Consider the following 17415-nt stretch of genomic DNA (forward strand, 5'->3'; position numbering starts at 1 on the left):
ACATTGTTTTGTATCATGAACTGCAATATACAAAGAATTACTCTGATGTTTTAATAAAAGGTAATTGAATATAATGAAAATGTCAACTGACACAGAAAACATAACATTTGTAACCTAGTTTTCATCTCCACAATCACTGAAGGAAAGCAAGATGATGTGTACCTACCCTTGAAATTATACACTGTGTGCACAATTATTAGGCAAGTCAGTATTTTGACCATATCATCATTATTATGCATATTTCCCAACTCCAAGCTGTAAGTTTTGGGGCGTGATCACAGAACCATCAAACGTTTTGTTGCACTTAGTCAACAGGGTCGCAAGAACCGTGTTGAGAAAAAAATACGCAAATGAACTGCCAAAGATTTGAGAAGAATCAAACGTGAAGCTACCAGGAACCCATTATCCTCCAGTGCTGTCATATTCCAGAACTGCAACCTACCTGGAGTGCCCAGAAGTACAAGGTGTTCAGTGCTCAGAGACATGGCCAAGGTAAGGAAGGCTGAAACCCGACCACCACTGAACAAGACACATAAGTTGAAACGTCAAGACTGGGCCAAGAAGACAGATATTTCAAAGGTTTTATGGACTGATGAGATGAGAGTGACTCTTGACGGACCAGATGGATGGGCCCGTGGCTGGATCAGTAACAGGCACGGAGCTCCACTTCGACTCAGACGCCAGCAAGGTGGAGGTGGAGTACTGGTATGGGCTGGTATTATTAAAGATGAGTTAGTTGAACCTTTTCGGGTTGAAGATGGACTCAAACTCAACTCCCAAACCTACTGCCAGTTTTTAGAAGACACTTTCTTCAAGCAGTGGTATAGGAAAAAGTCTGCATCTTTCAAGAAGACCATGATTTTTATACAGGACAATGCTCCATCGCATGCATCGAAGTACTCCACTGCGTGGCTAGCCAGTAAAGGCCTTAAAGATGAAAGAATAATGACATGGCCTCCTTCCTCACCTGACCTAAACCCTATTGAGAACTTGTGTTCCCTTCTTAAACGGTCGATTTACGGTGAAGGAAAACAGTTCACCTCTCTGACCAGTGTCTGGGAGGCTGTGGTTGCTGCTGCACAAAAAGTTGATCGTCAACCGATCAAAAAACTGACTGACTCCATGGATGGAAGGCTTATGACTGTTATTGAAAAGAAAGGTGGCTATATTGGTCACAGAATATTTTTGTTGTTGAAATGTCAGAAATGTTTATTTGTAAATTTTGAGTTTGTTTATTATTCTCACTTTAACAGACGAAAATAAACAAGTGAGATGGGGAACTTTTCGTTTTTCATTAAGTTGCATAATAATTCTGCACACTAATAGTTGCCCAATAATTGTGCACACAGATATTCTCCAAAGAAAGGTTTGAGATTTATTAACATTTTGGATTGACCGAGAGCACTGTAGTCGTTCAAAAATAAAATTAATCCTCAAACATACAACTTGCCTAATAATTGCGTATACACCCCATTACAATTCAGGACATTCCCAACATGCACACATTGTTCATCAAAATGTCCCCCCTGACTTCCCACGTACCAAAAATCCTATTTTTCTTAAGGCGTCATCTGATTGGCCTCCTCAGGTGTGACATCACGGGAAGTCAGCTCAGAGAAGAGGGCTGGCAGCCAATACTGTGGCTCTCCGGAAGCTTGGGAATCCAACCACGCCAAGCCCTCTTTCAACAGGTCTTCCTAGGACAACAAGGAGTGTGTATGTTAGGATGGTGGGTACGGGGCCAGATACCTGCCAAAAGGTTGAACGTACGTATCCATAGGATCGTAAGAAAATCCATATGTAAATTGTTAGGATTGTAAGAAAAGCCATGCATGAAACGTAAACGTTAAAATAGATCTGTAAACGTACAAAACCTGTTACGACTATGAATGAACATTTACACGTTCAATTCTTACTTTACGTCTCCATTTACTCGGTTACATATCTTTTTTTATGCGTACAAACCTTTGTCAGTAATGTGGCATCTGCAAAGGACATGAACTGAATGTAGCTAGTCGAAGTTCGCTAGTCAATCAAGCAACTCTAGCCCAGACAGAGTTGCTTTGCAGCTTCCGGTGTCATTTCCAAAATAAAAGTCTAGAGCTTGTTTTAGAATTGCAATCATTAACGATGTTATACCAGTAGATGACGTAGTATAGGCTTGGGCCTTCAGCAAATGACTTGTGTGAGAATGATAAAGACACAGAAGAGCCTTGTCTAGAATAACCGCCTGAACTGCAAAATAGAAAGTAAATATGATTTAGGCTAGGCCTATTCTGCTATCTAAATATGCCATGCTGTTGTGTGTTATTTAATGTATAATACATTTTTATAGCCGCGTGGGGCTAGTGTGGTGATCATGTAACCTAATGATTCACACCTTTTCCAGTATTTGGGAGCATGGACTGTAGGCCTTATATTAGACATTTTGACTGTTGTATTAGTGAATTCCACTCTGTATGTAGGCTTGATATAGCCATTTGCGTTGCACAACCCCATCACGCAGAGGCTACATCCATATCAATAAATGAGACAAAACTAAATATTGATTAAGTCTTGGCTATAACCTGTCCTGAGCGAAATAGTTGAAGATGCTCTGCACGTGCATCTTCAACTTTTTAGAGGCTATATTTAGAGGCCTGTGAGCTAGGGTCTCTTTTTAACGGGAGTCCTATAATAATAACAGTTATAAAACACAAATGGAGTTTAAAAATGTGTCCTCAAGACACCAGTACCCAAAATGATAGACTAAATTGCAATGCCTACAAGTTGAAGGCCTATTTTTATTTGGATAGGCCTAAATTAAACATTTCATTATTAAAGTGATAGGCTAAAAGAACTTTGGAGAATTTAGATCATTTTGAATACACATGGATTTCAATAAACAAATGGATAAGACTTCTATTCTCTATGATTTAGTTCCTATTGCAACTCCGACAAATGACTGAATGGATGACATACAGACTGAACTGAATGAAGGATGAATTAAATGTTCAAATATGTTGGAATGACGAGTTGCACGAATCATGCGTGCTCGGCAGTTTATTTGACTAGTAGGCAAATAGGCCTACATTAGGGTATAATGACTCTATGGCTGCATGCCTCCACAAGGGCTTCTGCTCTTCTGAGGCTGAGGGGTGCTTTTCCGAAGGCGCATGGTGCTGTGGTGCTGCATGGAGATCACAAGCTCCTCAGCTGGGCAGCAGTGTCGCGATGGAGGGAACAGCCTATACGGAACCTACCTAAGACCACTGCAACAGAGTTATTGTAAAGTGTGAGAATAATCTTATGCCAGATTCAGCCTAAGTTTAACCTCTCCCTTGTTCATTTCAAAGTCCATATGTTCATGATCTGATTCATATAAATCATGTCAAATTATTTACAAATTCATATTAACCGCTCCTACAGAATATGCTTTGGCAAGATTTTGAGTGATTAAATAAATATGAACATATTCAATAAAATATATTTTGAGTGGCAAAGACTGGAGTGGTCATGCATAATTCATAGATTCACCAAACATCTATTATTATTCTGTTTCATTATTCCTGGTATATACTACTAGTTATGATTGCAGACAGAGCCCAGAGAATGGGATGGTGCAATATAGAATTAGTCATATTTTGATAAGGTGCATGCATGGGGATGTCCACGTCAACCAGAGATATGCCCATGCTGTAGAGACACACCTAGCGGACTGAAACTTCACTGTTGTAGGCATAATACAGCTAGTGCTATCTAGACTCTAAACTGAATGAAGAACCATGGTTCTATGGTCCTTTGTCAGTCCTGTAGCTAACAATTTCCCTCTGTAAAATATCCTCCTCCCAGTGTTGTGTTCAAGCGAGACTGATTCAAGACCAGAGCAATTAGAGACAGAGTCAAGACTGAGACCGGGAGGGGGGCGAGAAAAAGACCCGGAAAATGCGAGTCCAATTCAAGACCATGGTTGTAATTGTGTCAAATCGCCACCGTAATAAGAGTTCAAAATGTGTTCATATTTCAGGAGAACATATGGATTCTTTAGACATTCAGAGTGGTGAAAAAATGCATTCCGAGGGCAAATAGACAAAGAAAAGGTGATACCTAGCCAGTTGCATAACTGAATACTTTCAACCTAAATGTGTCTTCCGCATTTAACCCAACCCCTCTGAGAGGTGCGGGGGTCTGCTTTAAATCGACGTCCATGTCATCATTGGACACTGTGTTAACAAACCTCCAAACGAGCTTCAATGCCATACAACACTCCTTCCGTAGCCTCCAACTGCTCTTAAACACAAGTAAAACTAAATGCATGGTCTTCAATCGAACGCTGCTGGCACCCGCCCACCCGACTAGAATCACCACTCTCGACGGGTCTGACCTAGAGTATGTGGACAACTACAAATACCTAGGTGTCTGGTTAGACTGTAAACTCTCCTTCCAGACTCACATTAAGCATCTCCAATCCAAAGTTAAATCTAGAATCGGCTTCCTATTTCGCAACAAAGCCTCCTTCACTCATGCTGCTAAACATGCCCTCGTAAAACTGACTATCCTACCGATCCTTGACTTTGGCGATGTAATTTACAAAATAGCCTCCAACACTCTACACAGCAAATTGGATGTAGTCTATCACAGTGCCATCCATTTATATATACTACCCACTACTGTGACCTGTACGCTCTTGTTGGCTGGTCCTCACTACATATTCGTCGCCAAACCCACTGGCTCCAGGCCATCTATAAATCACTGCTAGGCAAATCTCCGCCTTATTTTAGCTCATTGGTCACCATAGCAACACCCACCCGTAGTATGCGCTCCAGCAGGTTTATCTCACTGATCATCCCCAAAGCCAACACCTCCTTTGGCCGCCATTCCTTCCAGTTCTCGCTGCCAATGACTGGAACGAACTGCAAAAATCTCTGAAGCTGGAGACTTATCTCCCTCACTAACTTTAAGCATCAGTTGTCAGAGCACCTTACCGATCACTGCACCTGTACACAGCCCTTCTGAAATTAGCCCACTCAACTACCTCATCCCCATATTGTTATTTATTTTGCTCATTTGCACCCCAGTATCTCTATTTGCACATCATCTCTTGCACATCTATCATTCCAGTGTTAATATTAATTGTAATTATTTTGCACTATGGCCTATTTATTGCCTTACCTCCATAACTTGCTACATTTGCACACACTGCATATATATTTTCTATGGTATTTTTGACTTTATGTTTTGTTTTGTTTTACCCCATATATAACTCTGTGTTGTTGATTTTATTGCACTGCTTTGCTTTATCTTGGCCAGGTCGCAGTTGTAAATGAGAACTTGTTCTCAACTGGCTTACCTGGTTAAATAAAGGTTAAATAAAAAAAATTGGCACCCGGGGAGCAGTTGTTTTTGGGGGATAACTGCTCAAGGGCAGAACAGCAGATTCTGAACCAGCGACCTTTCGGTTACTGGCCAAACGCTCTTAACCACTAGGCTACCTGCCGCTAACCCTGACAGATCTATAATAGATAATAGGACAAAATATGTTACAACTTCCCAAAGTCTCCCCTTACTAATAGTGAGCGTGCTAATTTCACACAATGTCCCCCACTCTTCCCTACCACCGAATCAAGGAAATTCTGACGAGCACGACAAAGTTTAATGATATTTTTCAACGATAGTAAAGGACAGGAATGTTATGAGTAAATAAGATATTTATGTGTCATGAAAGGAGTGTGGATATTTGGCCTGGCGAAGCGGTTTTATGGGCTGACTGAATGGGAGCTGATAATTAGGAATTTTTCACTCCGCTGGTCTCGGCAAAAAATTACAAGTCCTCATTGGACGAGACAGAGTCAAGGCAGAGTAAAAATGTATCCGACACAGAGACAAGACACTAAATATGTGGTCTCAAGACCGGGCTCGAGTACTACAACACTGCCTCCTCCTACACTGTTTCTAGGTAGCATCCTTTCTACAGCCAAAATAAAAACAAAACAACCTCTTTGCTTTGTATTTCCTCTGAGGAGACTTACCAGCACATGACAGGCCCGCTCTCGCTCCCACTTGAGAGACTCTCTGATCTCACTCACTGAAACGTAGCCCTTCTTCTGCAAATTGGCAGAAAAACAAATATTCATGACATCTGGCACCACATTTGCAGTCCTCTAAATGACTCATGCAAAAGCAAGTATCCGTGTAGCATGTTCTGGACCCAAGCATGATGTTGGTAATCGCTCACAAGAAAAATCAAACAGTGCCCTCTAATCTCACAATCAGTATTCTGAGACATTTTTGTCAAGTCATTTAGCCTAATAACTGATCAGGCAGCCACACAATACAGATTCAAGAGGTGAAATGAATGATTACCTCAGCCAGCTGAAGTACCACAGTGTGGTCCATGTTGAGCTCTGCTGGCACTGACTGCACAAGGTAAGAGCTTCCAACAGGAATCATCCCAAAGCCGTTCCCCATGGCTTTCAGCTTCTTTATGGCCCGCACCAAGTCATCTCTGGAGCGGAGAATAGAGATACAATTTCAACTTCATAATGAAATTGATGACTAAATATGCGTGCATTATTGTATTAAATATGATCATAAATGTTGACTTTCTGCATTTCTTAGGAGATACAATTGAATTGATCATTTCAGATATTTGTCTGATGGAACTCACTGGCTCACATCCTGAGCAAATTTCCCCCTTCCCTTCAACACTCTATGATGGAGCTCATCCAGGGTAATAAGTCCTAAAACAGAGATAAAACACAAATGAAAGGCACATAACAAATTCAGTATTTTGCTATGACTTTGATTATGTTCCAAAGAAGCCTCACCTCCATTTCTGTGTTTCAGGGCCAGGCATACTTCAATGATCTGCACACCCAGCTCGTAATAGAAGTCACCCACACCAAGCATCTCCGACCAAAAGCCTTTGCCAGCTGTCAAGGACACAGAAAACACTCAACTGGTTGCGTTTCAATTCATTGAATAAATACAATGTATGAACCGCATGCATAAAAAATTACTAAGGGATATTCAATGCACTTATCTAATGGGCTACTAGAGCAAAAACGACTTATTTAAAAGACACAGTTGTGATCCTCACAGGCAAGTGGGTCGACTCCAATGGTGGCACACATCTCCTGAAACTGGACCCGGAACTGGGAACTCTTACGAATCTCTTGTTTGTGCTTGCTGGCAAATTCCTCAAGGTTAGATTTGAAGGTCTCCAGCTGTTTTGACATCTGAAAGACCATGATGGTTAGAGCTTTCTACAATGGCAGCAGGTTGATTACCTACATGGATTGAATAGCATTCCAAAGTAGACACACTTGCACACCCACACGACTTATTGGGCTTACCTGAACAATTTGATCCTCAGCTAGAACTGTCCCCCTCTCTTTATACTTGGCCTACAGAAAATAATAGAGTGTTTTGGCTAAGATGTTTGTATTTCTCGCTTCTAATGAAAATGACTGCAATGCCATGACTTGATTATTTACATTTTGTAGATGGGCACATTCATCTATAGACTACATGATGGCAAACAAATTACCTCTGCAAGCTTCTTTTTGGCGATAGCTCCTGCACCTACTCCTCTCCTATGCATCTGGTTGGTGTCAGAAAAGGACTAGCTAGAAAAAGATGACACTACTATTGTTATGCTAGCTAGCTTGCTACTTTCCAGTTGAACGGTGAAAGTAATATGCTAGGTCGTAAAATGCTTTTTGGCTATTGCAGCCATGTGATAGGTGTTTGCATTCCGTACTTATTCAATAATCCTTTCCATGCACACATCTCTGAAATCGACTAATATCACACTCTTTGTGACGTTTGAGAGCTAGCTGCCTATCCTGGCTTCTTTACCCGGAAGTAACTTATTTTTCTTCTTTGGGATTAGATTTGCAGATCGCATTTAACTTTGAAGGTGCAAACACCGCCATCTACTGTACTGGAGTGTGAGGCCAGTCACAGTCTAACTACATTAAATTCTGTTAATTAGTCCTGTTCCTCTAAGAAAGTGAAATAGAGACCTAGACACCACTTCCCTCCCCCGAAATACACCACCCAAACCCCAACCCTGTCCAGCCTTTCTAACCCTTTTACACAATTTCTCCCTATCTATGTCACTCAAGTCACAAAATATCAACACATGCTCCACCGTTTATTCCACTAAACACTCATCACACAGACCTGTTTCATGTCTCCCTAGCATCCATAATGTGGCATTCAAACCTGTGTGTCTACTCCACACAACTTCCTCTCTCCCACATCCCATACTCCCCACCTCTTCCTTAACTGACCGTTGCACACGATAAAATTGCCTCCCGTTACTACTAGCATCCCACTCCCTTTGCCAAAGATCAAGCCCCTTTGCCCAGATCAAGGACTTGACTTCCTTGCGGCCCAGCGGGACCTGAATATCTACCCCCTCTCGCCTCACAACACTCTTAGCCACCACATCAGTCTTCTCATTACCCTCCACACCCACATGGGCGGGAACCCAGGAAACACTTACCACCACTCCCATCCCATTAACAGCACTGTCATCTCCACAAACAAGTTTCCTCTATCTGACCTGCCCGTCTTCAAACTAGCAGCCGAATCAGAGCAGATCACCACTCTGAGTGGTTTCACCTCCTCCACCCATCTCAAACCTAGAATCATGGCCATCAACTCTGCTGCATACATTGACACATAATCAGTTAACCGCTTACATACGCTAACATTGAAATCTGGGATATACATCCCAGCCTCCACCCTTCCACTGACTGGATCCTTTGAACCGTCTGTATATATCCTTAAAAACGAATAAAACTGATTATCTATATATATACAGTGGGGGAAAAAAGTATTTAGTCAGCCACCAATTGTGCAAGTTCTCCCACTTAAAAAGATGAGAGAGGCCTGTAATTTTCATCATAGGTACACGTCAACTATGACAGACAAATTGAGGAAAAAAATCCAGAAAATCACATTGTAGGATTTTTAATGAATTTATTTGCAAATTATGGTGGAAAATAAGTTTTTGGTCACCTACAAACAAGCAAGATTTCTGGCTCTCACAGACCTGTAACTTCTTCTTTAAGAGGCTCCTCTGTCCTCCACTCATTACCTGTATTAATGGCACCTGTTTGAACTTGTTATCAGTATAAAAGACACCTGTCCACAACCTCAAACAGTCATACTCCAAACTCCACTATGGCCAAGACCAAAGAGCTGTCAAAGGACACCAGAAACAAAATTGTAGACCTGCACCAGGCTGGAAAGACTGAATCTGCAATAGGTAAGCAGCTTGGTTTGAAGAAATCAACTGTGGGAGCAATTATTAGGAAATGGAAGACATACAAGACCACTGATAATCTCCCTCGATCTGGGGCTCCACGCAAGATCTCACCCTGTGGGGTCAAAATGATCACAAGAACGTTGAGCAAAAATCCCAGAACCACACGGGGGGACCTAGTGAATGACCTGCAGAGAGCTGGGACCAAAGTAACAAAGCCTACCATCAGTAACACACTACGCCGCCAGGGACTCAAATCCTGCAGTGGCAGACGTGTCCCCCTGCTTAAGCCAGTACATGTCCAGACCCGTCTGAAGTTTGCTAGAGTGCATTTGGATGATCCAGAAGAGGATTGGGAGAATGTCATATGGTCAGATGAAACCAAAATATAACTTTATGGTAAAAACTCAATTCGTTGTGTTTGGAGGACAAAGAATGCTGAGTTGCATCCAAAGAACACCATACCTACTGTGAAGCATGGGGTTGGAAACATCATGCTTTGGGGCTGTTTTTCTGCAAAGGGACAAGGACGACTGATCCGTGTAAAGGAAAGAATGAATGGGGCCATGTATCGTGAGATTTTGAGTGAAAACCTCCTTCCATCAGCAAGGGCATTGAAGATGAAACGTGGCTGGGTCTTTCAACATGACAATGATCCCAAACACACCACCCGGGCAACGAAGGAGTGGCTTCGTAAGAAGCATTTCAAGGTCCTGGAGTGGCCTAGCCAGTCTCCAGATCTCAACCCCATAGAAAATCTTTGGAGGGAGTTGAAAGTCTGTGTTGCCCAGCGACAGCCCCAAAACATCACTGCTCTAGAGGAGATCTGCATGGAGGAATGGGCCAAAATACCAGCAACAGTGTGTGAAAACCTTGTGAAGACTTACAGAAAACGTTTGACCTCTGTCATTGCCAACAAAGGGTATATAACAAAGTATTGAGAAACTTTTGTTATTGACCAAATACTTATTTTCCACCATAATTTGCAAATAAATTCATGAAAAATCCTACAATGTGATTTTCAGGATTTTTTTTCTTCTCATTTTGTCTGTCATAGTTGACGTGTACCTATCATGAAAATTACAGGCCTCTCTCATCTTTTTAAGTGGGAGAACTTGCACAATTGGTGGCTAACTAAATACTTTTTTTCCCCCACTGTATCTCCACACCCCGTCTCACGTCCTCACCCCATTCTCTCCTGCCCTCAATCATGTCCACATCTTCACTTGGTTTTGGAAACAGCCAAGGAGGAACGTTCCCCAATGCCAGCCCTATCTCTCTCTTCCCCAGTCCATATTCTACCACCTTCTGCCCGATTGTCCACCCGTATGCCCTCTGCTTACCCCCTCCTCACTCCCAGCATTCCCCAGTTGCTGTGACCACAGGATGTCCTTCTGAACTCCCTTTCAACCTCGCCCAGTATGCTAATGCAAGTTTGCCCCGCCTTATCCTCAGTGGCAGTTCCCCACTATCCATCTGTAATGCCTCAACAGGTGTCGTCCTGAAGGCACCCACACACAATCTCAGGGCCCTTGACTGTATCCTATCCAGCTGCTGTAGTACCGTTTTGGCTGCCGATCCATATACAAAGCACCCATAATCCAAAGATGACCTGATCAATGTCTGGTACATATACAACAGTGTTTGTCTATCCAACCCCCAATCATAACCTGCCTTTGCCATCATGAGGTTCAGCACCTTCCTATACTTAATTATAATATACTCAACATGTCTCTTCCACGTACGCCTCTTATCAAACCACATACCTAAATACTTAAACTCAGACACCCTACCAATATCCTGACCCTATATTTGCAGCCTAACATCTTTAACCTTCTTCCTAGAAAACACCATAAAGCAGGATTTAGCCACAGACATCCTAAACCCCCATGTTAGAGACCAATCTTCACATATTTCACATTCCCACCTCTCTTCCATACAGTCCCATCATCAGCATACAAGGCCACACCCATTCCCTGTCCCAACATGTAATATATCATCAGGGTGAACAACACCTGAGTAACCACACTTCCCTGAGGAGTACCACTGCCCACTTCAAACCGCATTGACAATTCTGATCCCAACCTCACCCGTATGACTCGATCTAGCAAGAAGTCCATGACTGTCACGAGGGCATCATGGCTTCTTCTTCTTCTTTGGAATTTGGTTGGTGGATCGCATCCAACTTTTAGGTGCATACACCGCCCCCTACTGTACAGGTGTGAGAAAGCGACATACAGTCATGAGTGCATACATTTTTGTGTATGGGTGGTCCCGGGGATCGAACACACTAGCGCCGTGCTCTACCAGCTGAGCTACAGAGGACCACATTAATCTAGAGTTGAATACTGTCACCTAGAGCCTCGCAAGAGAATAATGAGCAGAGGCCCATTTTTGTCCAACCCCCCTGGTTGGACAAAAATTATTATAATAAAGCCAAGTAGCAAACTCTGTTCTAGTTGTTGCCTATTTAGTGGTCTATGAAGCCTCCTCTTCTCAAGAAATGCAAAGAACCATGTTATTCTTTCAATATGACCAGTAGAACCCATTTTTGAAGGTATGACATTTGTGAAAATGTTTGACATTTGTGAAAATATTACTGTGCACGATGTTTTGCCATTTCATTTGTTACTTTTGTGAAATGTTTATCTCATGCAAAATGCTAGATGAAATTACTACCCAGTGATGCCAATCTTTGTTTAATAGTTCAATAATTTTATTTCCCCTCAGCAATTATTGATGAAAAAGGTAAGACATTCTGGATTCATAACAAAATAAAAAGCATACATTTTTCTCTAAATTGTCATAATGTTGTGGTTGACTTCAGGATTCTCATTGCATTACTCTCTCGCCTATGTTGGTAATTTGCTGATATTCTTTCAAACATCACTGGGTCCTGTTGTGAGGAAACAAATTGGAAAACATTATAATAAAGCCAATTTCACACAACAAATAATTTGGCAACAATTTATATTGAAGTTAATATCTTCACAGAATGAACTCACATGGATCTGTGTCCCTTGCTGCGGATGCACAGTGCAAGCTTTTTCAGGAGATTGTTGTACAGGCGAGCCTCTGGATCTTCCACCGGAGTGACATTAGACCTATGACAGTTTTTTATATTCGATTATAGTCGTTGCCAGTGACTGAATTTGCTCTCAGTTTCTGCAATTTATCAAGTTCTGAACTGTAGCAATTATAGTAATTTCAAACTCTATGGTCAATTTTACTTACGTGCTCTTTTTCTCCTTCTGGTTGAGCAGGAAGTTGACAAAATTCTTCTGCACCATGGAGTCCATGATTTTGCTCATGTCACTGGCAATGGTTGACTCAGCATATCTTCTCCCCAAACCCTGTCTATTTTCTGTGAGACTGACAAGCAGACATAAACACAAACATGAGAGAGGAATGGAGATATTAGATAATGCAGGGGACTCCACATCAACATTAAATGATCAGACATCTCAAACGCAGGATGGGAATCTTACCTGTTCTCTCCAGACTGGTCTGAGGCCTCAGCATGCAGCATTCCAGCCACGCAGAGGAGCACCAGTACAAACAATGCTACCTTCATGGTGACAAAACTAAACAAGGAGAGGAAAGAATAGAAAAGAGAGGCAGAGAAAGTCAGGAAGAGAAAAAAAAGCCACATCTGGAATTGAGGAAAATGTCTTACACTTACAATACAGAAGTGATTTTTTTTGGGTGATTCATCTCTAAATAACTGTGCTATTTATTATTACACAAAGACACTTAAGGTAAACATGTATTACACATACAGTAAGATAGACACAAGCATTTATGTATAAAGTAGACATTTATAGTTTGAACAGCAGCATACTGGGAGGGTATATTTTGAAAAGTATCTTACCTTGAGAATGGAGATTCTTCAGTGAGAAATGCAAGCTTTTTGTGAGGTGCTACAAGACATTTTGTCCTTTTATACAGTTTCTCAGAGGTGATTTGTGTCGTGACCAGAATAACAGCAGGAATAACACCTAAGTTCCACTCCATTAGGGCAATTAATGACAATAACATACACATACTTCCGATAAGCAAGCTTTCTAATAAATTCAGAACTATTAAGTCTGTTTTTCTCTGCTGAGTAAAATAATAGGGGGGTTAAAATCGCTCTCTAGATTAGAGGTAACTACCCTTAATATGACCAGTGTAAACCTTTCTGGGCTATTAGGCTAATCTTAATGGGCTAGATGGGAAACAATTGAGAAGTGAACAGCTTAATGCTCAAACTACAAGATAAGGAAGTTAAGTAAAAGGTCAAAGTTTCAATGCTGTAACACGTTTAGGGTTGCGTGCAGCTATATTTAAATCTAAAATGGTCCTTGAGATGGAAAAACATGATTTGTCTTAAATATGAAAGATGGTGTTGTAATGGTTAATATGCTATCAATCAATCAATCAATCAAATGTATTTATAAAGCCCTTTTTACATCAGCAGATGTCACAAAGTGCTATACAGAAACCCAGCCTAAACCCCCAAACATGTAGAAGCACGGTGGCTAGGAAAAACTCCCTAGAAAGGCAGGAACCTAGGAAGAAACCTAGAGCGGAACCAGGCTCTGAGGGGTGGCCAGTCCTCTTCTGGCTGTGCCGGGTGAAGATTATAAGACAATCATGGCCATTAAGGCCAGATTGTTCTTCAAGATGTTCAAACGTTCATAGATTACATGCAGGGTCAAATAATAATCACAGTGGTTGTAGAGGGTGCAAGAGGTCAGTACCTCAGGAGTAAATATCAGTTGGCTTTTCATAGCCGAGCATTCAGAGGTCAAGACAGCAGGTGCGAGAGGGAGAGAGTCGAAAACAGCAGGTCCGGGACAAGGTAGCACGTCTGGTGAACAGGTCAGGGTTCCATAGCCGCAGGCAGAACAGTTGAAACTGGAGCAGCAGCAGCAAAATCAGGTGGACTGGGGACACCCAGAAGTCATCAGGTCAGGTAGTCCTGAGGCATGGTCCCAGGGCTCAGGTCCTCCAGGTGGGGATGGAAAGAGGGAGAGAGAGAGAATTAGAGGGAGCTTACTTAAATTCACACAGGACACCAGATAAGACAGGAGAATTACACCAGATATAACAGACTGACCCTAGACCCCCAGCACATAGACGATTGCAGCATAGATACTGGAGGCTGAGACAGGGGGGAGGGTCAGGGGACACTGTGGCCCCGTCCGACGATAGCCCTGGACAGGGCCAAACAGGCAGGATATAACCCCACCCACTTTGCCAAAGCACAGCCCCCACACAGGATATCAACAGACCACCAACTTACTACCCTGAGACAATGCTGAGTATAGCCCACAAATATCTCCTCCACCGCACAAGCCCGAGGAGCGCAAAACCGGACAGGAAGATCACTTCAGTGACTCAATCCACTCAAGTGACGTACCCCTCCTAGGGACGACATGGAAAGCACCAGTAAGCCAGTGACTCAGCCCCTGTAATAGGGTCAGAGGCAGAGAATCCCAGTGGAGAGAGGGGAGCCGCCCAGGCAGAGACAGCAAGGGCAGTTCATCGCTCCAGTGCCTTGCCGTTCACCTTCGCACCCCTGGGCCAGACTACACTCAATCATAGGACCTACTGAAGAGATGAGTCTTCAGTAAAGACTTAACGGTCGAGACAGCGTCTGCGTCTCTTACATGGATAGGCAGACCATTCCATAAAAATTGAGTTCTATAGGAGAAAGCCCTGCCTCCAGCTGTTTGCATAGAAATTCTAGGGACAATAAGGAGGCAGGACCAAATCGGAAGAGATAGGTAGGCGCAAGCCCATATAATGCTTTGTAGGTTAGCAGTAAAACCTTGAAATCAGCCCTAGCCTTAACAGGAAGCCAGTGTAGAGAGGCTAGCACTGGAGAAATTTGATCATTTTGTAGTTTAGTTGAAATAGGGTCCAGTATGTGGCTTGAAGGTTTAGAGGCCATTACTATTTTCATGAATGTGTCAAGAAATACAGGATTTAAAAAATGTCTCCATTGATCCTAGGTCCTGGCAATCCTGTGCAGACTCAGGACAACTGAGCTATGGATCTTTTCGTCAAAGAAGTTAATGAATTCATCACTGCTGAAGTGAAAGCCATCCTCTCTTGGGGAATGCTGCTTTTTAGTTAGCTTTGTGACAGTATAAAAAATACATTTTGGATTGTTCTTAATCTCCTCAATTAGGTTGGAAAAATAGGGTGGTCGAGCAGCAGTGAGGGCTCTTCGATATTGCACTGTACTGTCTTTCCAAGCTAGTTTGAAGACTTCCAGTGCCATTTCCGTTCCAATTTTCTGGAAGCTTGCTTCAGGGCTCTGGTATTTTGTGTATACCATGGAGCTAATTTCTTGTGACAAATGTTTTTTTGTTTTTAGGGGTGCGACTGCATCTAGGGTATTACACAAGGTTACATTTTGATCCTCAGTTAGGTGGCTAACCAATTTTTGTACTCTGACGTCCTTGGGTAGGTGGAGGGAGTCTGGAAGGGCATCTAGGAATCTTTGGGTTGTCCGAGAATTTATAGCACGGCTTTTGATGATCCTTGGTTGGGGTCTGAGCAGATTATTTGTTGCGATTGCAAATGTAATAAATTAGTGGTCCGATAGTCCAGGATTATGAGGAAAAACATTTAGATCCACAATATTTATTCCACGGGACAAAACTAGATCCAGGATATGACTGTGGCAATGAGTCGATGATGGCTCCGAAAGCCTTTTGGAGTGGGTCTGTGGACTTTTCCATGTGAATATTGAAGTCACCAAAAATGTGAATATTATCTGCCATGACTACAAGGTCCGATAGGAATTCAAGGAACTCAGTAAGGAACGCTGTATATGGCCCAGGAGGCCTGTAAACAGTAGCTATAAAAAGTGATTGGGTAGGCTGCAGAGATTTCATGACTAAACGCAGAAATTTGCTGTCGTAAATGTTAGCAACACCTCCGCCTTTGTGGGATGAGCGGGGGATATGGTCACTAGTATATCAAGGAGGAGAGGCCTCATTTAACACAGTAAATTAATCAGGCTTGAGCCATGTTTCAGTCAGGCCAATCACATCAAGATTATGATCAGTGATTAGTTCATTGACAATGACTGCCTTGGAAGTGAGGGATCTAACATTAAGTAGCCCTATTTTGAGATGTGAGATATCACAATCTCTTTCAATAATGACAGGAGGTCTTTATTCCAGTGAGATTGTCAAGGCGAACACTGCCATGTTTAGTTTTCCCCAACCTAGATCGAGGCACAGACACGGTCTCAATGGGGATAGCTGAGCTGACTACACTGACTGTGCTAGTGGCAGACTCCACTAAGCTGTCAGTCTGGCTAACAGCCTGCTGGCTGGCCTGCACCCTATCTCATTGTGGAGCTAGAGGATTTAGAGCCCTGTCTATGTTGATAGATAAGATGAGAGCACACCTCCAGCTAGGATGGAGGCTTGGTCCTGTTTGTTGGTGAGAAAGAGGGCCAATTACCTACAAATTCTATATTTTGGGAGGGGCAGAAAACAGTTTTCAACCAGCGATTGAGTTGTGAGACTTTGCTGTAGAGCTCATCACTCCCCCTAACTGGGAGGGGGCCATAGACAATTACTCGATACCGACACATCTTTGTAGCTAATTTACACGCTGAAGCTATGTTGCACTTGGCGACCTCTGACTGTTTCATCCTAACATTGTTGGTGCCGACGTGGATAACAATATCCCTATTCTCTCTACACTCGCCAGTTTTAGCCTTAGCCAGCACCCTCTTCAGATTAGCCTTTATGTTGGTAGCCCTGCCCTATGGTAAACAGTGTATGATCGCTGAATGATTATTTTTAAGTCTAATATTGCAGGTAATGGAGTCGCCAATGACTAGGGTTTTCAATTTGTCCGAGCTAAACTGTTACCTTTTTTTATTTATTCATCATGGTCCTTTTAGGTTGCTAAAGGTGTGACGAGGTTAAGCCCACCTGTGTCTCACAATACGCATCACAGAGAAAGCAAAAAATACAAAACATTCCCCATTCATCTCTACCTTGCAGGCTGAATGTCGTTTCAAATATGTTTTATTGTGAAGCATAAACATACATGTATACAATTGCATCAGACGGGACATGAGCTGCTTTTTGCAGGCCAAATGTCAACTGAGCCCTTATATTCTCCGCTATTAAAAGTAAAAAGAT

The 17415-nt window shown here is 42.4% G+C and overlaps 2 protein-coding genes across 4 annotated transcripts; both read right to left on the reverse strand.

Moving 5' to 3' along the window:
* Positions 1-36: 36 nt before the first annotated feature.
* LOC121547271 (vacuolar-sorting protein SNF8-like) lies at positions 37-7850 on the reverse strand. 3 transcript variants are annotated; one of them, XM_041858445.2, is made up of 9 exons: positions 7742-7850; positions 7529-7607; positions 7335-7385; positions 7079-7217; positions 6807-6911; positions 6647-6719; positions 6343-6484; positions 6009-6083; positions 37-1697 (listed from the first exon to the last, which is right to left on the reverse strand). In XM_041858445.2, the coding sequence occupies exons 2-9, from the start codon at positions 7580-7582 to the stop codon at positions 1560-1562; spliced, it is 777 nt and encodes a 258-aa protein (XP_041714379.1). In that variant the 5' UTR covers positions 7583-7607; positions 7742-7850; the 3' UTR covers positions 37-1559. The 3 variants fall into 3 exon arrangements, with proteins under 3 accessions (XP_041714379.1, XP_041714378.1, XP_041714380.1); XM_041858444.2 differs by having other exon boundaries at positions 7529-7850; XM_041858446.1 differs by having other exon boundaries at positions 1601-1693; positions 7529-7850.
* A 4407-nt stretch (positions 7851-12257) lies between these two features.
* Positions 12258-13149, reverse strand: LOC121547051 (gastric inhibitory polypeptide-like). The gene is made up of 4 exons (XM_041858136.1): positions 13128-13149; positions 12745-12840; positions 12491-12628; positions 12258-12360 (listed from the first exon to the last, which is right to left on the reverse strand). The coding sequence occupies exons 2-4, from the start codon at positions 12828-12830 to the stop codon at positions 12258-12260; spliced, it is 327 nt and encodes a 108-aa protein (XP_041714070.1). The 5' UTR covers positions 12831-12840; positions 13128-13149.
* Positions 13150-17415: the final 4266 nt, after the last annotated feature.

Source organism: Coregonus clupeaformis, chromosome 31 (genome assembly GCF_020615455.1).
Source record: "Coregonus clupeaformis isolate EN_2021a chromosome 31, ASM2061545v1, whole genome shotgun sequence".
Lineage (NCBI taxonomy): Eukaryota > Metazoa > Chordata > Actinopteri > Salmoniformes > Salmonidae > Coregonus > Coregonus clupeaformis.